This window comes from Scleropages formosus, chromosome 14 (assembly GCF_900964775.1).
Source record: "Scleropages formosus chromosome 14, fSclFor1.1, whole genome shotgun sequence".
In the NCBI taxonomy this organism is placed as follows: Eukaryota; Metazoa; Chordata; class Actinopteri; order Osteoglossiformes; family Osteoglossidae; genus Scleropages; species Scleropages formosus.
The window spans coordinates 15,727,438-15,750,424 of record NC_041819.1 but is presented as its reverse complement, the minus strand read 5'-3'; the positions used below and the strand labels follow the sequence as shown (position 1 = coordinate 15,750,424).

General features: G+C 39.2%; 1 protein-coding gene across 3 annotated transcripts in view; it reads left to right on the top strand.

Annotated features, from left to right (window-relative positions):
* Positions 1-21,774, top strand: part of arhgef9a (Cdc42 guanine nucleotide exchange factor (GEF) 9a) — a 70,173-nt gene extending 48,399 nt beyond the window's left edge. For all 3 annotated transcript variants that reach the window (XM_018728605.2, XM_018728606.1, XM_018728607.2), the window contains 8 exons: positions 4,843-5,043; positions 7,223-7,402; positions 9,680-9,912; positions 11,195-11,324; positions 17,098-17,229; positions 17,793-18,036; positions 18,463-18,531; positions 21,076-21,774. In XM_018728605.2, coding sequence (XP_018584121.2) covers positions 4,843-5,043; positions 7,223-7,402; positions 9,680-9,912; positions 11,195-11,324; positions 17,098-17,229; positions 17,793-18,036; positions 18,463-18,531; positions 21,076-21,257 — 1,371 coding nt within the window. In that variant the 3' untranslated portion in view covers positions 21,258-21,774. The remainder of the gene's footprint in view (positions 1-4,842; positions 5,044-7,222; positions 7,403-9,679; positions 9,913-11,194; positions 11,325-17,097; positions 17,230-17,792; positions 18,037-18,462; positions 18,532-21,075) is intronic.
* The last annotated feature ends 1,213 nt before the right edge of the window (positions 21,775-22,987 follow it).

The window sequence follows — 22,987 nt, the reverse complement described above, 5'->3', positions numbered from 1 at the left end:
GTCACAAAGATGATTCTGTCTCATCTTTTTGTGCTAAGTGCTTTCTTTAGTACGACATGTGGAGTTATTCCCATATGGAGTAATTCCCGTGGAGGAGCTTTTGCTGCACTAGAACGAAAACTGCATGTTTTCAGAATGATGTACGGCCAACTGAGTGTCACGCTGATCTGTGTGACGTGTCTTTTGATTTCAGGTTGACCTGTGTCTTGGTTTCTGTATGGATTTTGTTGCAGCTTGTGGAGTAAATGGTTAGCTTGCCTGTGCTTTGTTGACATTCCAAGCCATTTTGGTGCTGGGCATCACCTCTCCCACTCTTGGAGTTTTTGAATTTAGATGTCAGTTATGAAACCACATCTGAGATGACATCGAGCAATGAGGCAGGACCTACTGAGAACAGGAAAGAGACGAGCAGGGCTGGATACATGCAGCATGGAGATAGCTTTAAAAATAACAATAATAAAATATATTAGGATCTTTTTTGCAAAAGAAAAGCTATTTAAAGTCCACTTTTATATTACTGCCAGCAGGCATTAAGTAAGTTGATTTTTGCAGGTCCAAGTGCTTTTCATGATTTGTTTTCTAATCCTATCAAATTATCAAAGAGCTTTATGTGAAACACTCTACTGCCCGAGACCTTAAAATAGTTGTTCATACTGTGTCTCTTATTCTTGATATGTATTCTGTCATACAGGATGACCAGGGTCATGAAAGAGCAATGGACAATTTCTGAAATTCAGCTTCTCAGTGTATCCATTTCATGTAATAATTAACTCAATTATTAATTCATTGATTTTATCTATATATTAGCATTTTAAATAAGAAAATGTTAGTAATCAGTTCTGCCTTACAGTTAGTGTTCTGCACTTTGCCATTGGCAAGTGTCTGCAGAATGTGATTTACTCGCACCTCTCTGACTTCCGTTTTGTTTTTGGATCTATATGGTTGCTTATTGGTTTGTTACACTTTAAAATCCCACGCTAGTATGTGCTTTGCTTTGTTATGCCTCACAATGTATGCTTTAAGCATCATCAGTGTTAACTGTATCAGTCATTTGCTTAGGTTTGAATAGAAATGAATAGGTCTTACGTTTGCTTCTCATTTTCTAACTTGCAGTTCAGATCACTGTGACCCTCACTGGATAAGCAGTTGATTAGACTGGATAGGTTAACACAACCATACTCTTTGAGTGTAACTAATTCTGAGACTTTTGTGGCTCCTTGCACAGAGCTGCTTGCAGGTTGAGCTCTTGAACTGTTGAGCCAAAACTGGCGCTCTTCGAGAGGCCAGGTGCTCGAGCTCAGCCCATAGCTCTGATCTGAGCTATGTCATCCACTGAGTATGAAAGGAAGCTGCACGTTGACAAGGGAGGGATAAGCCTGTCAGGATATCCTGGCTGGTCGCTGCTTAGGAAGCCCTGTGGATTCCGGCTGGTGCCTGTCGGTTTCAAGCGGCGGGAGAAGGCTATGCTCCAGTAATCGGCTGCGGTTCACATGGGATGACGGTGTCTGACCCAAAGAGCGTGCAAAAAAAGGCAGTCGTTCAACTTCAAAGCGTCTGGCTTGGCATTCAACGGACAGTGGAAGTTTTCAGAACCTCAGAACTGTGAAAAAAAGAACTGCGAGTAAAAACCAGAGGAATTTAAAACAAGGGAAGGAATAGGTCAAAGAACAGCTTTAATATTCAAAATTAATTTAATTAAAAATCACAAATTAATGAATAAATTCAATCAGTTGAAATTGTTCAGAATTTTTTTGGTTTCTCCACTGCTTAGAAAGTGGATTATTGTTGTGTTCTTGTGTGCTTAGTCGCCTCGCATCTAGACATTGAATGAAATGACAGGAACAGTTATCACTAGTCCTCCATCAGTAGACCCGAATTTTAATTTGTAATGAATGTCACATATCTCTCAGAAGCAGGCCTAAAAACAGTCATGAACAGATTTTAGATACAGCCCTAATGAACATAAGCAGCAGCTGTAGCCTTAGACACCAATAATAAGCATTTACTTAAATGCTTTATATTGTACAATTTCCAATGATATGCCAGATATCAACTTACTCTTGGTTGCTCACAAAGGCCTGATATTAACGAGGAAACTGAGGGCATCAGATGTGCGCTCCTCCAAGTCATGTGTTCATCTGCTACACCTTCCCCTCATGCTGCAAATGATCTGGTGTCGTACTGTGGGCTAAGCACTACTGGGAAGGGACACTCGCTAAATGGAAATATACTAGAAACCAGTGACTGGATGGAGCGGCATACTGCAGGCAGCCAAGGATGGCACCCCATCCGATTCCCTTCTGTCCCTCAGCTGAACTAGTCCAATTTATATATGACTTCAAAAATCTTAGGGAAGAAATAGCTTTGTGTAGATGGACAGCATCAGATAATGGTGAGGATGCGATTTTGAGTTATTTTTGCCCAGCCATGATGTCATGTATCAGTGCGGAAGGTGGAAGACTAATAAAAGGCACAAACTTGTAACATACAGGTTACCAGCTGAGTCCCAGTCTAAACTCAGGTAAGTCTTCCACTTAAGACAGAATTCCGTTACAACAACCTCATCATAAATCGACTTTGTCATTATTCATAAACCCCCTTATGCTGTCCTGCATAAACCATAAGGATGTGAAAACAATTAACATGCATGAATGCTACATTGTTTAATACAGCTTTGTTATATAGTTTACTTACTTCACAAACTATTCATGCTAAAAAAAAATACCGATATAGAATAATAATAATATAAATACAGTAATGTTGTATGTATATTCATGCAGCTCTATTATATTTGCTTTCATTTCTAAATATATTTTCTTTCACTTTTTATTTTTTGAACCACCAAAATAATCATGTTTTTGCTTGCTTCTTTTGTAACAAAGTAACTTGAATGGAATCACAAAAGAAACAAATAAAACAGTGTAAATGAAACAACAGTGATAGGCACACTGACTGAGTCAATAAAAACTGCGGGTGCCTTGTGGCAGTCTGCCCAGCTGATGCTATCGTACAGCAGATGGAGTGGTCCACGTTAGACATTATGTTCAAACATTGGCACTGATTTATGATAGAGTAGGGCTTATGGAGCGGCCATCAGAAGTTGGAGACCTTGTAGGTGGTACATCTTGTAAGTTGAGGACCACCTCTACTGTTCTAGTACCTTTGAATATAATACCTATTCTCAGTTGATACAGTATAAAAGTGTCCTCTAAATATGTAAAAACTGTAAGTTGCTTTGGTTAAAAAATAAAAAACACCTGCTGTATTAAGTGTAAACAACCTCACACACATTGTCTGAAATCGCTTGTCACAAGTTGGGGGAGGGCAGTGAGCCGGAGCCTAACCCAGCAACACAGGGTGTAAGGCTGGAAAGGGAGGGGACACACCCAGGATGGGATGCCAGTCTGTCACAAGGCATCCCAAGCAGGACTCGAACCCCAGACCCACCAGAGAGCAGGACCTGGCCAAACCTGCTGGACCACCACACTCCCCTTGTAAAGGGACCTGACTTTACAAAATGTTTCAGACTGTGTCTGCATAAAATTGAGAAAGGGGAACATATTTGCAATGACGACAGTGGACATATGGGTCTAGTGACAGGTCAGAGAGCATGCTGTTGAGCCTGAGCATATTCAGGGCAACAAAACTGTCAGAATGCCGTTGATCCAAGTTCGGTTTGGATTTCATGAAAATAAAAAAGTGTGATTGTTTGGATTTCGGAGACCACACCTACCCATCCTAGGAGTCGAAACAATGACCTCCGGCAGCAAACACCAAAATTAGTTCCGTTTTGAGGATTACACAAAGTGACAGTTTCATTTTCTCGGGCTGCCGTCACGCTTCATTGCATTAATGCATTTCCGGCTGTAGCATCTCTTCAGACTTGGGAAATGTCTTGGACTGTAATTACAGTACATGCTAAGAGGCTACCGTATCCATTATCGTTTGTTGTCTGTAAAATTTATTCATGGAAGGCCATTTAAAGGCTACAGACATGTCTGGAACCTCTCCTGCCTTTTTCAAATTCATAATTAAAATATTTAAATTGTAATTTGTTTGCTACTTGTTTGTTCCAAAATTTCCTGTTCCAAAATGTTTTTATGGTGTCCCTTTCTGTGTTACAAAGTTAGGCGTTGGCCTCTGGTTCACCTAATTTCAGTATTACAAGTGCGATGCATCAAAGTTAACTGCTCATATCTGCAGTTTCTCACACTAAGGCAAGACGTGATCAATGACATTTGGTGTTGATAATTGTAATGATGTGTTTCTTAACTTTTTTACATGTTGACTTATTAAGACAAAACTGCTGAGCAATAAGTCTTTTGTTCATATTTATTTGACAAGAACGTGACTTTTGATGTATTTGGAAAAGCATCAGTTTGGCACTCATTATTTATAATGTACCTGCGCTATTGTCCTTTTAGCTTCCATGCTTTTTGTGTGCTCCGACTTGATTTAACTAATATTTCGCTCCCTGTTTGTCTGCAGTTATATAGCCCATTTGACTGAAAGTACGTTGCTCTGGAATGTCGTATGTCAGTTTATCTTTAGTAAGAGGTAGTAGTGGTAAAATACAAGGCATAGCATTGTTATTTCTGGATAGGAAATGATTATATTATTTATTGTGAGAGCATCCTTACGTCTGATCCAGTCTAATTTAGATGATGCTGATTTAATTTGATAAGCAAATAATCAATCTTAATATGTAATTACTTTAGAGATTATCACTGGGCCAAGATGTGTAGCACATACCATTGCTCCTGACCTACGGGGGTAGTGATGACATCCACGGTGCTTTTGCAAGCGAGTCCCTACTCAGGTTCGATGTTCTGTTGCCACCAGCTATGGGCCAACCAGGAGGATGGCGCTGTGGAAGCGGTGGAGGGCTCCAACGAGGTACAGAATGGCCACCTGGACCCCAGCAATGACTGCCTGTGTCTGGGCCGCCCACTCCAGAACCGAGACCAGATGAGGGCCAACGTGATCAACGAAATCATGAGCACAGAGCGGCACTACATAAAGCACCTGAAGGACATTTGCGAGGTAGCTAAGCAGCTCTCTCATAATTAGCAAATACAGCTAATGGCTTTAACAGCATGTGCACTGGATATTTCTTAAAGTAAAACTATGCAGCCAGCTCTTACTTTTTTTGTGTGTTTTCTTGGCACCATCAGAACTGGAGTCCTCCATGCATTAATTTATTTTTAAAATCATATTTCATTTGTATTATTTTTAAACTTGATTCCTGTTATTTACAGTGTGTTTTTTTTGGGTGAGATTCCCACCTGGCACATTTGAAATTACTTTCCCAAGCATCCCCTTCAACCATGATGCTTAACTTCAATTCTTAGCCCTTGTCACCTAAGCAATTATCATGTTTGTTGTAAACTCCTGACTTGAGAAATGATTTGCTATAATAAGCAAATTATGAAAAACTACAGGGATTGAGGAGCTGCACACAGCTCACTTTCTTACGGCAGCATAGGTCCCACTGGGCATTTCACTTCAGACTGACTCACTCTCAGGAAAGTGTGGCTTTTCACACATTATAGTCACTGCAAGTGTACTCTCTTGTATGAGTATCCATTGCAAAGTTGAGATTCTTTTCAACATTTCTGTTCATCATCATGTCTAATGTTTAGTAGTAGTGCTTTTGTTACTAATGTAAATTATGTTATTATTAAGCATTATTATTGATATTCTTAAACATGTACATTTTGCTTAAATTGTTCTTTGGAATAAAGAAGTAGCTGAAATGTAGCCTAGCCACATCGTTACCACAAATAGCGTTGTGTATGTCTGTGTACAAAGAATGTTTATTCATAAAATTATGGACTGCATATTGACCACTTTATTTTGAATCACTGTTTCATCCAAGAAGCTCTTGATGCTCTCTAAGCAGCCAAAGCTACAGTCTTCGGAAGATTTATTTTTTAAAGTAATAATCTGTGATTCTGAGAAGGATGAACCTAAAGTGCAGAACCACTGCAGAAATAGCAACTTCTCCATCCCAACGGGTCTCAACTCAATAGATACTGTAACAGACACTGTGTTTTCAGTCTCTCCTGAGCTGTGCACACAGCAACGCACATGAAAATATACCTGAACATATTTCATAGATTTTTGTTTATTTCAGCATCTCCCCCCCTTTTCCCAGTTTCTATTTCAGTCCACCTTTGTATATGGACATAGTGTTCATGTCTGAACCCTCAGCCAAACACCAAGTGGTTAGCAAGCTTGTAGAAAAAACACATAATAAGCCTATCACAAATAAATACACCGTTAATATGACTGGAACTGTAAAAGGAGTGTGAAGTGTCCCATGAGTTATCCCGGTTTTTCTACAAGGTTTGGAGTTTTATTGTAGTGGTGAATTCCGACTGAGAAAATGAGCCACTAAGTGGCTAAGACTGCTGCATGGAGGACGTACGACGTGCAGATCCCCTGTAGACCAAGCAGTCCTCCAGCTGCAGAGCTGCTTCGTACTGGAGCAGCTGCTCAGATCATTTTTTTTTGGGAGATCATAGATGCTTCTGTGTTTGACTTAGTGGAAAATTTACAGTAAATAGTTATGCATACCAAGCAAACCATAGCATTGTGCTCTGTTACGTGACTGAAATGAGATAGCAGGCTTTGCTCCACAACTGCAGCAGAAATAGAGTTTTGCCCTTGAAGAGGTTCTCAATTTTTTGCAGTTTTACTTATTCTGTGTATATAGCAGCTGTTGGTGAATTACACACAACCACAGATACACACAAATTGAGAAACAAGCACAGAAGTTTTGGTTTTCATGTCTACCATTCATGAAATTTTAAGCACTCCTGAAACACTTTTCATTTTTAAAAAAAAACAACCGCTGTCAGAATTTATTAATACAAAGATACCTCTCAGTCTATCTCAATTTGCATAATCCCTCACTTTTTCAGTTTTATACTAGAATGTAATGTACAACAGATTTTCCATTACCAAAGACTTATTCACATGAAGCACCAGCTTCCACTTATTACTTGACTGAAACGCATTCTGTGACTCTCTACAAAAAACCTTTGCACACATATTTCAATAAGTGCTTGTGTCCATGTAGAAACTTAGAAAAAAAGAGAATATAATTCTAATTCCTGGAAACATTCTTCATTTTTGGAAAAATCTGTAAAAATGTATCTGTTAATCTGTGACATGGTGCCTTAGTTTGGTTTTATTGCTTTTGTTATTTTGATTTCAGGGTTATCTGAGACAGTGCAAGAAAAGAAGAGACATGTTTAATGACGACCAGCTCAAAGTCATATTCGGAAATATCGAAGACATCTACAGATTTCAGATGGGGTTCGTTCGAGACCTGGAAAAGCAGTACAACACAGAGGAACCGCATCTCAGTGAAATTGGCCCATGCTTCCTCGAGCATGTGAGTAGCAGTGCTCACTTACACTGTATGTCTCGTGTTAAAGGCAAGGTAATGTGAGATAAGCACATTAAATACAAGAGAATTTACTTGGTGTAATAGTCTTTAAGTCCTAGTCTGTCCTTATCTGACAATATTGTCAGTGTTGCTATGGTCGACATAAAATTTTTTCAGATGAACAGTTGAAAGCAGATACTTTTTTTCATCATTACAGCCAAAATTTAAATCTTAGCAACATTACTTTAGTCTTGTATCAAAAAATGTACTGGAAGTGACATGAAATGACTGTATTGTCATGACTGTATTAGCAGGGTTTAGCAGATTTTGAATTTCGTGCCTTTTTCGTACGTTACCCTTATTTTGGCCAACATAACACTACCCATACATGGAAAATGAATGATGTTTCAAAATTTCAGAGGTGACAAATAAACCCACAGTAACCTTCACAAGGTACTGGCAATGAATAATAAGTTTCCTGGGTTTGGGACAGATAGATCATGGACCAGGAAGCTTTCTGTTACAGGTGTTGTGAACACTGCTGTGGGGAGCGGTGCTGGTGCCGCTGATTTAGTTGCAATGCCTCTTGTGAGTCTTGGGTCAAATCTGGAAACAGTGAACTGGATGGCCGGCTCATAAAGACCCACGATTCTCACTGAACATTAGCAACAACTGGAAAATAGAGACTGCAGTGATGGGTTCCGCCATCATGTAATTTTATAGTTCATTTGAACCAAACCACACAGCCATGCTCATTCAGTTAACACTTTTTTTTAATCATTTCTTCTTTCACATAGCTCTAGCGGTATGTAGTCAAATGTGGCAAATAATTTGAAGCTATAATCTAATGCTAAATATAAGGGCTTTTTAAAAAGCAAATTTATGTGGCTTTTTAGCATCCAAATGAGGTCAGTTTTGAACATCTAAACAAGCGTATGAATAAATGTGAATTAATTTATGAAGTCATTCCAGCAAATGTTCCTGAAAATGTATGCTATTAAAAAGCATGCTATGGTGTTAATCACTAAAATAAAGGCCAGATTTGGTATTACACACATTTAACACAAAGTAAAGTCTAAAAGTATCGATCTCAATTTACAAATGACTTTTATGTAAACGAGAGCATAAATCTGTGCATTACTATCTCACCTACCTTGTCTTGACAGATACAGATTTGAAAGAGGGATGGGAAGTTTCCATGAGAAAATGTGTATTATTCAGTTTTATTCAATATAGGCTGCAGAAAACTGTGAGCCAGCTTCACTGTGTGGCCCACAAGTGGCACTTTGTGCGTAATTATTCATGAATTGATTTACAGGGGTTTTCACATTTTGCCACATAAAGATGATTGCACGGCTTGGAGGCTGCATGGTTAGATCAGTAATCTCTCGAATGTGTCTTTATTCAGAAGCTGACAAAATGCTAAGAGGGTTATTCAAAGCTCCAGCACCATGGCTCCCAACTAGCTGGTCTCATAAATTTAGTATCTGAGCCAAATTGTGATTAAGACCCAGTAAGAAAATTTGATTTGGAATTCTGACGCCTTGATGCATGAACGCCGGCCTTGGGGCCCGTGCTTTTGTTTGCTCATGTGAGACTTCAGTAAATGGAATCAGTTTGGGTTTACCTTACTGTTAGATGGGAAAGTGCCACATCAGCTGAAGAAATTGAGCTCAAGATGGACAAAATATTTTATGTTGTTGGTATTTATTTAGAGTTGTTAAATATTATTGATGTGTTTTTGTCAATTTTGTTTCTTTTTCAGTGATTCTCATTCTTAATTTTATTTCATGAAATAAGATTTGGCTTCTTTGAAAAATGTGCTTCTCATCGGTTGCAGGGAATAATTTATTCAAAAATACTAATTATAAAAAAATGAAATAAACCTATATTAAACAAGCATGCTCTAAAGAAGAGAATTAAGAACATGAGCATGCAAACTATTATCCACTTACAGTATACCAGTATTGACCTGCTCAGATTAATCAGTCATTTTCTATTTACGCATACATTATAATATACCTGCTTTTATTTGGTTTGTCTTTCTTTTTCCCTAAACATAGATTAGTCATCAGTTGACAGTAAATTAATTTTGAGTTTTTGTGTATACCCAAGTAATATAAAAATTCTTCATTCACTCTGTGACTCCATTTAATGAAAAGGTGATGGGTTGTGGTGTCCTGACACATGTTGAATTGCAGAAATTGTATACAAACATGGGGACATCTGGTCAGTGTCCGTAGTCATGCCGAGGGCAGCATTGTGCTGTATGTTGTTTTACAGCAAGATGGCTTTTGGATCTACTCTGAGTACTGCAACAATCACCTGGATGCATGCATGGAGCTGTCCAAGCTGATGAGGGATGGCCGATACCAGCACTTCTTCGAGGCTTGCCGCCTCCTACAGCAGATGATCGACATTGCCATCGACGGGTTTCTGCTCACACCTGTACAGAAGATCTGCAAGTACCCCCTGCAGCTGGCAGAGCTGCTGAAGTACACAGTCCAAGAGCACAGGTGGGACAGCCTCGAAGCTTCGCTGATGCCTGTTCGTATAAGCAAAATGTACAGTTATACATGCAAAATGGCAAGCGGAACGGCTGTTTGTGGCTTGAGGAGTAACGCATCTCTAAATTTTGACCTTTAGCCGCTGTAGGCTCACCTGACAAGTCCGTACATGTAGATGTCTTGGCCAACATAGTCAACCTTCCAACCCACGCCCCCTCCACCCCGTGATGTTACTGTATGATCCACCGTTGAGCCCTGATCAAAATCTGTACACTGTGTGGTTCCCAACTGAACCATGGACAGAGCTATATGGTTTGGCGTTCAAAATAGACCAGGTCAATATGAAGCTCTTTTCCCCTCATTTAAATCATGTCATTTGTGTTCTTGATTGAAAAAACTCAAATATAAATGTTCCAATTGCATGAAATGTACATAAATACAGTTATAAACTGATAGTCCTTTGATTGTAGTTCTCTTTGCCCTTTAAGGCTCCAGTGACAGGAGATTTTGTTTTGGACTCATGTTTGCAAGTCTCTGCTTTCTGTCTGCTCAAATGGATGCAGCAGGTTGTCGTCATGGTTACTGTACTTGATGAGTAATGCCAAAAATACCGGCACTGTTGACCCTGCTGGCTAGCGTCAGTGTAAATGTCATTTTGAAACAGTCATGCTTTTACAGACTTAAGAGCAAAATCACTAACAGTTGCATGCACCTGTTTCTACTCAGCACAAGTTACCGCGTTTCTGTGCCCAAGTACTAAATGTACAAATGTGTATTATTCTAATGGCAGCACTGCAGTCTTTCATGTGCATAAGGATACTGTGCTACATCTTTTTGCCTTAATCTGGTCTCATAAAATGAATCCTGAAGAGTATTCAAAATAGCTGGATGAGAACAAAGTGCATATTCAGTACGTCTCCACAGCATTTGAAGAAAAGCTGATGTAAATGAAAAGGACCGATGTTCAGTAGTAAAGGTAACAATTCAAGGCATGAAAATGAATGAACGCGTGACATTTTGAAGAGTCTTTGTAAATGTTCATTTTATTTTTCAATTTCTTTTAAGAAATACAATATTTATTGTGGGGCGGAGTGCATATAGAACCCAAATAAACCCACAACTGGTGACATTTTTAGCTCCTCTGGTTTGGCGGGTAAGATTGATTAAAAGTCTCACATACCAAGGAAACAGAATATACAGAAAGAAACTGGCGAGATGCAATGACATCACCCCCTCGGCAACCCCACCCCCGAAACTACTGGTTGACTCTCGGCCTGCGTGTCTCCTGCAGTGACTACCGCTACGTGGCCGCGGCTCTGGCTGTCATGAGGAATGTCACTCAGCAGATCAACGAGCGCAAGAGGCGGTTGGAGAACATTGACAAGATCGCGCAGTGGCAAGCCTCTGTCCTAGACTGGGAGGTAAGGGTGACACGTTGCCTGTGGGGGATGGGGAGGGGAGGGGGCTGTTGGTTCCAATCAATGGAAACGCACTTGCTTGTCTTCTGGCTGCCTGCTTTCTGTTGTCTGTCTATCATGGTAAATGTTCTCCAGCCCTGCTTGTTTATACACAGCCCGTAGCAGCAAGGAACAGGGCCGGCCTATAACCTTTGCCAGGTCTTTGTAAATGACATGTCAAACATTTGTACACGTAAATACCTAAATTTCCACCAGGCTGCAAGGTAGCACTGCAGCACTTTCATGAAACCTTCATATTCGCTGTGTCAACCCTTCACGAGCAACTCGTAAACATTCATAAATCATGCATACCAGATGAAACTGTAGCCTTTATTAAAATTCTACTTTTCTCCTCACATTATTAGCATCTTTCTAACAGCACATCATCAAATGATTCAGCAGTACAATATGAGACTCTAATACATGGATTATATCACTGGTGCTGATGTTATTCACCACCCATTGTCTGTGATTTAGATGACATCAGATGCCTAAATTAGAGACCTTAAGTAGTAACAGGTGCCTATAGTAAAGTGACACTGGTAAACGCAGTAAGGGCCCATTCCAAAGCTCAGTGTTTTGCTTATCTAGTATATATTATTTTTTTCAGTTTTGTTCAAGTTTCTCTGTTCAGTTCAATGTATAGAGCAATCTTGTGACCAGAGTGACAAAAATGAGGCTTGTTTAAAGATTTCAGTTAGAACTTCTGTAAAGGAAAATTAGAAAAGGTTAGGATCAAAGCAATGCACATTTAATGAGAATGAAAGAAAAATACAGACAGATATACCATTATACACCTCACCTGTGCTCAGGCTTTGCTTTGGGCCAAAGAATAGTATTGACCCTCTTTTGAGTTGGCAAAAGCATATGGCCAATCTCTTTGAAGATCAAAATAGATACTGGTTAGTCTTTACGATGGGCATTTTAATGAGCATTTTTGCCTGCAGCATCTTTCATGTCTTATTAGTCTCTGTGCCATGAAACCTGCTCCTCGTTTGCATCTAATTAGAATGTGGCACCATATGGTAAATTGTCTAGCCAGAGGTGACCTCAGTGTTTTTTAGCTGTTCCCAAAAAAGGTATTCCAGTGGTAATTAGGCAGTGGCCTTTTTTAAGTTTACACTTGCAGAAACATTGCATTCCAGAGGATGCATTTTATTATTATTATTATTTTTTTTTTAAAGCAAGGAGTATTTCTGTCAGCCAGGAGAGCTCTTGATGTTTGAGGTTCTGCATTCGTGACTTGCTGCAGGAACATCAAAGACTACAGTTGAAATGATGTGGAAGCTATGGCCTTGCTTTTTAATGGGAGTTAAACCTCAGGAAACTAGTATTGCATGAATATGTTTCTAAATTAAGACTGTAGTCTTTGAAAAAAAGACACTTAATGACAATTTTTTTTCTTCCGTTTGTACCCTTTCGTTTTTGTGTCAGAATCATTCTCAATTCGTGTGTACAGCAGGGTACGTTACTGGCCTTATACATAAGATACAGTAGGGTGTGTATCAGAAGCTGGTTTAGAAGACATAAAAGTGTCACAGAAGATAAACCAGGTGCCATGCTCATGCCCTAGTTGGTGTGATGATATTACAGGGTCATCTCTTTCAGTCCCATTTCTCTCCCAGTCTCCTGACAGCTGTGCAAATGAGTCCAACACCATCTGCTATGATCATCTACGTATTTGCTATTTGAGTGTCACTTCGATAGGCACCTACTTGAGTGATGTGAACCAGCAACATAGTGGTATCAGACAGACAAGCTGTGCTTTGATAACCGTGTTTCTGAATCCAAAGCTCATTAATGGCCTGTTGTAATATGAAAACTCGTGTTTACCTCAAGGTGATTTGTGGCTCTGGAGAATGGTGTCCCTCAAATGCATAAATGTGAATGCAAACGTGAAATTCTGAGTGTAAAAAGGTGTTAAAATCCAGTGCAGGAAACAATAGTGGTGGAACTGAACTCATGACTGTTGGTTTATGTCATTTCCCTCAGAATTTAACTGGAAAACAAATGACGGTTTTAGCATTGCTTTCATCAACAAATACATTTAATGCATTTAATACGATTAATTAAAATATTTCATTTTAATCTCAAAGTTGCCAGAACAGAACATTAGATTTTTTTTTAAGCTCTCAACTGAAAATGTCTAAAATTAGCACATCTTTGATGTAAGGAAATTATTCTGTGCACTGCAGCATGGCTTTGTGCTCAGATTCTAGTTGTCATTGAATCGGTATCCGGCTCTGGAGTAGCTGCCTGTTTCTCTGCTTTCTCAGCAAAAATAGACCCATTTGCATAGCAAGATCAAGCACGGTCTGCTTCCTACTGCTCTCCAGGCTCCTCTTTAATTCAAGGCACAGGGAAACAACTAGAGGTTACTTCCAGATTACAGAGCGGGGATGGGGCACAGTTACGCAATAATGTGTCAGAATTGCCAGAGGTCGCCTCCCATCATGCCGCATGCCTTTTCTTGCTGAGTTATTAAAGCGTCACCAGTGTTGCGTAATCGTAAAATACGTGAGGTGCGGAAGTTTTCTGACCGCTCCCGCTTTGGTCTTGCTTGTAGCATGAGGGTACGTGAGAATACCAAAACAGCAAATGTGACATTAAAGGTCACTTTTGTTATGGCTTTCTTTGCATTTGGCAAAAATGACTGCTTCCGAGTGATCCCAGTTAGGTAATTTCACCAAGTCCACAGTGCAACATTGACTGTAATATAAAAGAGGAAAGATACTCAACAGATCATGTCAAAGTGAAGACTACACGATGATGATGCAATAGATGATGACATGATGTTGCCCAGGGAGCCTTTTGTATTTTTCACTTCACCTTCAGCAGGATGAACAGCTGCAATGGTGCCTTTCATAGTCATGGAGTAGTTACAGGGCTTCTTTAAGTAATTCCAGGAGACAGATTTCAGATGAGCAGATGAAGCCAATCAATGAGCATCTCTTGAGTCCAGCGGCACAAGCAAGCAGTGAAGGTGACCTTTCTACAGTAATTAGTGGGGAGGGCCAAAGCCTTGTAGGAGAGGTCTTGATGACGGATAGCCTCATCAATCACTCCCAATCCCCGGCGAAACTGCGGCGCTTTCTCTGGTGCTAATGAGGGACCCAGGTCTTTGGAAAGATGAATGGAGTTCTGCAAAGCACACCGGAAAAAGATAGATGAGCGCATTCATCCACGAGTACTTGGTCTTAGAGCAATGGGTTGCACCGTGGTTGTTAGAGGAGCAGTCATAGCAGGTGCAAGGAGGCTTACAGATCACGAACAAAAGCTACTTCAGTGAAAGATGCTGCCTGCACCCTGACTGTGTAGTGAAAGCTGTTTATACAATGCTAGCGCTTTCCCTCCCAGTGTAACGTTAACAGGGTTGGACACAAGTTGACCTGAGGCCCTCAACATTTTCATTCCCACTTTCAGTCTTGTTTCCTCTCCTAAAACTATGGTCGTTTTTTTTTAAACTCCCAACCATTGCCGTTTTTATCAGAACTGCTTTTTCTTGCCTTTCATATTTGTTCAGGGCTTAGAGTTTCCTGTTGGGTAGGGCGCTATATCGGAACAAATTGAAAAATTGACACTTTGTCACCACCTGGTGTTCATGTGCTCTCACGTTTTAGCTAAACAGCTAATAATGTGGTCTTTTAACCGTAACATTTTAACTGTGCTGTCATATTTATCCACAGTGTGACATAACAGTTTATTTTTTTGGTGCTTTTCTATTTATTTATTTATTTATTAATTTATTCATTCATTCATTTATTTATTTATTTATTCATTTACTCACTTATTACTTATTGTTGTTGATTTGAGAGAACCTCTGCATTCTATGCTTTGAAAACATTGCTCTTTTTGGTTTGCCTGATAAATAGATCCTGACATATAGTTGACTGTGTGAGCAGTTTTAAAAATGGATGGGCAGAGAAATAGTTATCTATATACCAATTTAGTGTAGAAACTCTCCTTTTTAGAAGGTAGCCTTGTGGGGAATGGAAGGCAGTGGTTAGGGAGCACTGTGGTCTGTGATAATCAGTTCTGATTTGATTCTCTCAGGGAAAGAGCATTATTGTACTTTTCACTGTACAACCTTACCAAGGTACTTGTTTAACAGTGAAACATTTATTTTAATTGGTAAATGGTTAGAAGAACAAGCAGTGTGAACTGCTCCACACAGTTGACATAGTGTAGCATTGAATTTTTTGCTTAATTTTTAGTCTTTCTCACTGACTGTACCATAGTGGTGAAGAGAAAACTCACTTGAATGCTGAAACGAATTCCTCATGCATCTCGAGCAGCAGTTCTTAGCTTGCAGTCTGTGGATCGGGGGTCTGTGAAGCACAGGCTTGCTTCAGAAAGAGCACTAAAATATGACATCAGAGTAAAAATATGAGAAAAATATAACTGTTTTGTCATTATCTCTGACATAACTACGTAAAGATAGTAAATTATCAGTGGAATATCAGTGAAATATGTTTAGTGCAATGTTTTCTCTTAATTTCTTTGTGGACGTTTTTCTAAGAGGGGGGTCCTTTCACACACTATCATTAACCACTTGTACAAGTCAGGGTCGCACAGGTACGGAGCCTATCCCAGAAACATAGGGTGCACGGCTAATTAAGTACATGATGGACAGGACATCAGTCCCTCACAGGGTGTCCTTAGCTTTCATCACATTCTTAAAGGGGTTCGTGAGCTAAAAAAGGTTATGTAAAATTATGTTAGTTATGTAAATTTTCCCCAATACGTGTTGAAAACTTGCAACATGATCTGTCTACAAGTGTCGGGCCAAATCCATCAGACCCAAATCGCACATTCCTCCTAATGCACAGTGCAAAAAATATTGCACATCTGATATTATCTTTGATATTTAGTTCCTCTTAAAAAACTGCCTTGATTTAGACACCAGAATGTTTTACGAAGTTCCTCCGTAAAGAAATTAACACTCTAAATCTCATGTGCTCCCCCACATATTCCATCCATATCCGAAAATATTTGATTTAATAGAATTTTAATAATTAAATACGGTATAAATCATTCCAAAATCCTTGTCACCGGGCTGCTTGCGGAGAGCTCTGCGTCGGTCTAGGCTATAGAGTGACTGAAAACATAGGGAGGTTGAATCTGCTCAGGTGTAATGCACAATAAAGTTCAGGTGTAAAGCACAATAAGGCTGGACAATTAAGCAAAGCAGGAGCTTAGCCTCTGGCATTTGGCATGAATATTTTAAGCAAGCATAAAAACGCGTCACTGTCTCCTAACAATGATGAATTTCCCCAAGTCACGCGATCAGAATGAATCGCCCTGGCAAACCCATCTAAATCGTTTGTCACGCTTATCGGAGCCCACCTCTCGAACGTAGCGAATGTACAGTGCTATAATCGCCCCCTCGGGTCCTCGTTGTCCTCCTCTGTGCTAAAGCAGCATACAGCAGATAATGCCTCTGGAAGTATTCCTATGTTTGCACATTTTCATATTGAGGGTTTTGCAGAATCCGTGTAGAATTAATGCAGCTATTCTGTTGCTTCGCAGCTCGATAATAACTGGACGACGCAAAGTCCGTAGTTTGATTATTCCTGCATGTAATGGACAATTTCTAACCATAATTTTTTTTTCTTTCATTAGTTGTTTTTTATGCTTTTTCTGCTTGCTGCTGTGCTTGAATGAAGCTGTCTATTACATATGCACTTTTAACTGGGCCTTACTGACGAAAGGGCTGTTGCTCTTGTTTCGTCTGCAGGGTGATGACATTTTGGACAGGAGTTCAGAGCTGGTCTACACAGGCGAGATGTCGTGGATTTACCAGCCCTACGGCAGGAGTCAGCAGAGGGTCTTTTTTCTGTTCGATCACCAGATGGTCCTGTGCAAAAAGGCAAGCCACACAATATATAAAAAAAAACAAAATAAACACACATGAACAATGTGGCTTTCCTGTTTCTCCAAATATCTTTCTACTCCATAGCAATGCTTTGTAAATGTATTAATCGAAAGATTATACGCTATTCTACATGTCTTCAGTTTTGTTTCACAACTGACTTTCTGGCTTCGTGTAAACAGTATTAGATAGACAAAAGATTTTATATGGTACACTTAAAGCACTTTGAAAATACTAATAAGATTCAAATTTGTAGCTCAGCTTAATAAGCTTTGATTTTTTTTTTTATTGTAAAGTGTCAGGGAAGCTCTCTGTGCAGATTAATTATGGTTTCATGCACCTGAACTGGATTATTTAAAGCATTTGTAAATATTCTGAGCTTTTTATTATTCAAAATAAAGGAGTTAAGCAGCCTTAGAGAAGTACTTGGCGTAGAAAGGATACGGTATGAGAGAACTGCTAAGAGCAAACGCAATGCTTGCAGCATAATAGCCTGTATGTGTTTGTGAGTCATGATCTACTGGGTCAAGAGTTTGCACATTTGATTTGGTTTTCCGCAGGACTTGATACGCAGGGATGTGCTTTACTACAAGGGCCGCATCGATATGGACAGGTATGAGGTGATCGACACGGATGACGGCAGGGACGACGACTTCAACGTCAGCGTTAAGAACGCCTTCAAGTTGCACAACAAGGACACAGAGGAGATCCACCTCTTCCTGGCCAAGAAGCTGGAGGAGAAGATGCGATGGCTCAGAGCTTTCCATGAGGAGCGCAAAATGGTGCAAGAGGATGAAAAAATAGGTAATGAAATCCCTTTGAGACGTTGTCTGTGTGCGTTTGTGTTACTTCTCCTGAAGACTCCAGCTATTTCAATGGCGTTCTGCATTTCACTGCTGCAGCTTTGGAGAAAACCATATGTGGAAGCAGCAGTAATTATCTAATAAATAGCCTAATTAAGACAGTGAATAGTTTGTAAGGAAACCCAGTGAACATGTTCCTCAGGGGGTGCAACAACAAACAGTTTTTAAGATGTCATGTGTCGATCTTGTTACCTGAACTGGATCAAGACAGTGTGTGAGTTTATGTTTTGATTTTTTTTATTAATTTAGGTGTGAGGAATGTCCTTAGTAACAAGATATATAAACAAACGTCAAGTGAATAATGAAGCAGACTGCTAGCTGGCGTTCTTATCGTGTGCTTCTCCCTCTTTTTGCTTTTCGGTTTTAGGTTTTGAAATTTCAGAGTATCAAAAGCGGCAAGCTGCCATGACAGTGCGAAAAGTGACCAAACAGAAAGGTGAGGCAACAAAGAGACACCAGGTGATCCCTGACACTTTTTTCTTCTCTTAATCTTTCTTTAGAATCGCACCGCTCTGTCTCTCCATCGTTGCTCGTGGGCTGCGAAAAAAGGCACCTCTGCAGTCTGCTCAATTTTACGCTCTCAACAGGCAGCCGGCCAGATCTGGTCTGACTCCCGACTCGGAGCAAACGCCGCAGCCATTGTTTTTTGCAGTTCTTAATTGACACTGATCTAAGCTCTTTAATAAGAGGCCCGCACTGCGGACATATTGACAAGGCCTCATTAAAGATTAATAAAGCTGCATGAGGATGCTGCTTGGTGCCTGCTGTATATAGCACACTGATACAAAGTCTGGGTACAAAATTGATTTTGAGTAGGGCTCTATACATCTCTGATGCTTTTACATTAAGATCTTTGTTCATCCAGACTTTAATTTGGTTTATGTAACACTTGCGTTTGTTTCCCAAGGGCATTTGAAATACAGATTCTGTCACAGACAATTTGACGAACGGGACAAGCATGGGAGCTTGGACTGGTAAAAGTTTCGTGGAGCTGGTATTGGTGATGATCAAACTTTGCACTGTAACTGTATCAGAGCTTTATGAATTATAATGGTGCTTGTCGCGGACGAGAAGCTGTGCCTTACAAGGAGAATAACAAGAGAGCAATGATGTTAACGGCAGCCTGCGGTTTCAGCGGTACTCATTGTGGTATTAGAGCTGTCACACGGGTCCTCTGTGAACAGTGCATCATCACTGAAGCAGCAATGGAAAGACAGAGCAGGAAGTCTTTGTACTTGTTAACCTATATGCAAATGTCCAAGTGCAAGTGTTTAAAGCAGGGTGAAAGATTAATTATTCATGGCTACTGCCTGTTATCCAGTTACTTTCATGTTAAGCAGTAGTGTTATTAATGCAGACTGGTAGTCTGTCACTGCAGTGATATTTATCTGTATAAATACTAATATGCTGTGTGAGTTATAATACTATGCTTTCGTGTTTATAAATATGTACGTTTTTTAATGAAATTATTTGCACATTCGTACATGGGCACCTCAAGATGAAGTATTCTTTTGGATTTTCAGATTCATTTATAGATATCATCTTGAGAAAGATGGACATTTTATATGGACATGGTATGAAAATGATAAAGGTATATTCATTTAAAATGAGAGTATTATTATTACTAGAAGGGGTCGCCAGCATATCAGCAATGAGCTACCATGACTTTTAAAACATGTTCACCCCCTTACTTTGAAGTAAGGAAAAATATTCAGTTTTTGGGAAAAGAAAGTTTTTGTACCCATTTTTAACGAAAGACATAGATGCTTTTCAGTGTTTCGGAGGAATAATATTCAGTGTAAATTGGAGTAAGTGAACGATTCCATTTACTAGTTTACATAATATTTCTCGTTAATTGTATTTGTCATTTTATAATTTCTTTGCACAAATATTATCAGAACACAAATGTTATCAGACACATGTCATATGATGCCACAGGTGCAGGATACAGTGAGATACCCTACAAGAAGAGGAACAAATAAAAGAATTTAGGTTTTTTTTTTTTAAAACCAAATTCTACAGCTCGAAATAGTACTTTATGTACGCATTTGCCTGTTAATGTAACTTCTGCTCTGTGGTGTACCATTATGGTGATATAAATTAATCTCTGCACTCTCTGGGCCTAATAAGATCTCCCAATTGTTTCTATATCTATATTCTAACTATTAAATGCGATTACACATAGGCACTTACAGTGCTTTAGGCATCAGTGGTTCCCAGAGCAGTTGCTTGATCGGAAGTAGCTCTTAATAATGAAATGTTTGGCGACCCCTGATGTAGACTCTGAACTATTTTGACAAGATGCCATGGCAACTGCAGCTTTTTTCAATGCGCTGAGCAATGCATAAGCTTGCTTTTGAAAATATATTTCTAAAAATGACAGTAATGACTCAGTCTGGCCTTAGAGAGAAGAATACCTGGGGTTGTATTGTTTACACAGGGAATTTTCAGTACTTTACTGTTCTTTACTGTCCTCAAGAACATGCGTACAGTAAATCTGAAGTTTAGAAAACAGATCTATTGTACTGTGAAATAATACTTTTAATATAAAACTCATCACATGATGCCATGGCAACTTTTTAATATACATTTATGAATGAATTTTCAAACGCTTCTTTTAAATGGTTTTTTTTTTTATTTTTATGTTTGCTGACAAGTAGAAGTAGCTCAGCAGTGATTTTAAGTGATGTCAAGGAAATACTCAAAATACAGCAGGTAAAAATCATGTATTATAGCACTGCTTATTACTGTGTTTATAGAGATAGTGATCAGATGTAGGGTAACTTCTGTTTGATGGCAGCCAGTGCACTTGCACTTTATTTTGTGTTTTGCAAATCTGTTCCTGTGATGTTCGCTCTGAGCTGAATGGTTCCAGTGTTCCTTGTAGTAACAGTGCACTGTCCTTCTACCTCCTTCTTCCTCTTTCTGGTTCTCTTTCTGTCTCTTCTCCTGCGTGTCTGTATTTCTTTTTGCTATGTAGGTGTGAGCCAGAACAGGTCTTTGCCCCCATCCTACCCCCCACCTCTGGACCCCATGAATCCTGGACAGTACATGGTGGCAGACGGCTTAGCACAATCCGAGGTTTTTGAGTTTAGCGAGCCCAAAAGGAGCCCGTCTCCCTTCTGGCAAAACTTCAGCAGGTTAACACCATTCAAAAAATAGAGCAAGTAGGATCTTTTTTAGAAGGACTACCTTATTTTCGCTGAAGGACTATGCTACAATTAATTAAGGGGAAGTGGGAACAAAAACGGACCAAAGCTATTTGGTTGGAGAGTTGTTTGCAAGCATCAGATGACTGTACTACTGATTAACCACTACTGTTACCTGCATTACTGCTACCACAATGACTAAAATGAGTAGACCCTCCCGGAGCCTGTTGGAACCCTTGACCAAAACACTCGCATTTCTTCTATTTCGTGAGACTGTTTTTTTGTGTGAACTGTACCCTTTGGACATTAGAAAAAAAGGATACTTGAGAATTATTTTCTTGAACACGTAGCGTGAGATTCCAGCTGGAAGACACAAGAAGCACTAATCCTCCAAATGGTCGTACCATTCTGATTGTGCACTGTGAAACCGTCGGGCATTTTGCGTTGCTCCTCCGTTTGTTCTTGCTCTATGTTGGAAAGCATTACAACTTTCATTTTGTAAAGGCTGTTTCTGGCTGATAGGTTTTTGACTGGTGTTATTTTAAGTGTATATTGATATATTGATATTTTATTTATATATACAGTATATATATATTATATATATATATACACACACATATATATATAAAGGGATTATAGGATTATATATATAATGTTGAGTTTTAATCATCACAGCATAAAGAGGTCCAGTAATTCAAAAGTTCTGTATAAAAATCATATTCTTTAAATCATGTTCTTAGATTACAAAAAATCTGCATTGGTAACTCCCAATTTATTAAAGATATGTTTTAATATTGACAGTATTCCACTGAGGTATTTTAAGTAATTCAAAGTTTTTTAATTTACTTGGCACAAAGTTTTATCCAAAGTGATGTGCAGTGCTTACATTTGTGCTCCTGCCTTCACAGCGGCTTGCTTATTTTGAGCACTCCTGCAGTGTCCAGACTCAAGTCTTTTGGCACAGATCATGGGTCTGGACTCTTTCCCAAAGCCATCATAGCATTGTGATGACTGCTGTTCTGTGGAAAGTCAACAAACATAATGTCATTGTGCCAGAACGATGGTTTTGGGGAACAGAACCCAGATCCAGACTGCATCATTCACCAGTAGTGACTGCAAGACCACTGAGGTATTCTTGGCAATCACATTGGTTTGGTAACAAATGGTCAAATAGTATATGTTATGGCACCAGAATGAGTTTTGTTTTTTTTTGGGGGGGGGATTTTCTTTTTTTTTATAATCACACAAAGACAGAGGCTGTCATTTGTTGTCATCACTGAAAAGTCTTAATTTCTGTAAGAACCTTCCGGAACTATCATAATCCATGTTTAAGCATAATGCATTCATCTTTTTAATAAATAGTTTTAATTTGCTAGCTCTTCTAGGCTTATTTTCAAATTCATTTAAGTTCATTCATCATCATTCAGTTGCCACCAAGTTGATCTTTTTGAAAACTGTTACTTCTAAAAATATAGGGTTATACCCTCACTATCGCTGTTGCTATGGCACCACTTACCAATGCGTAGACGTCAAAGAATGAACTTATGAACTTAAAGTGGGTTCCCAGGTGAAACTAATAGAAGTATGTGTAGCTAATCTCCCCTACAATTCTTTAAAAGCAATATTGTACAGTATAATAGATACTGTATAATAGTGGTTTCTTAATATTTAGGTTGTCGCATATTATCTCTTATTTGTGTTTTCTTCAATTTTTTTTCTCTCACTTTGTTCATGGGAATTTTT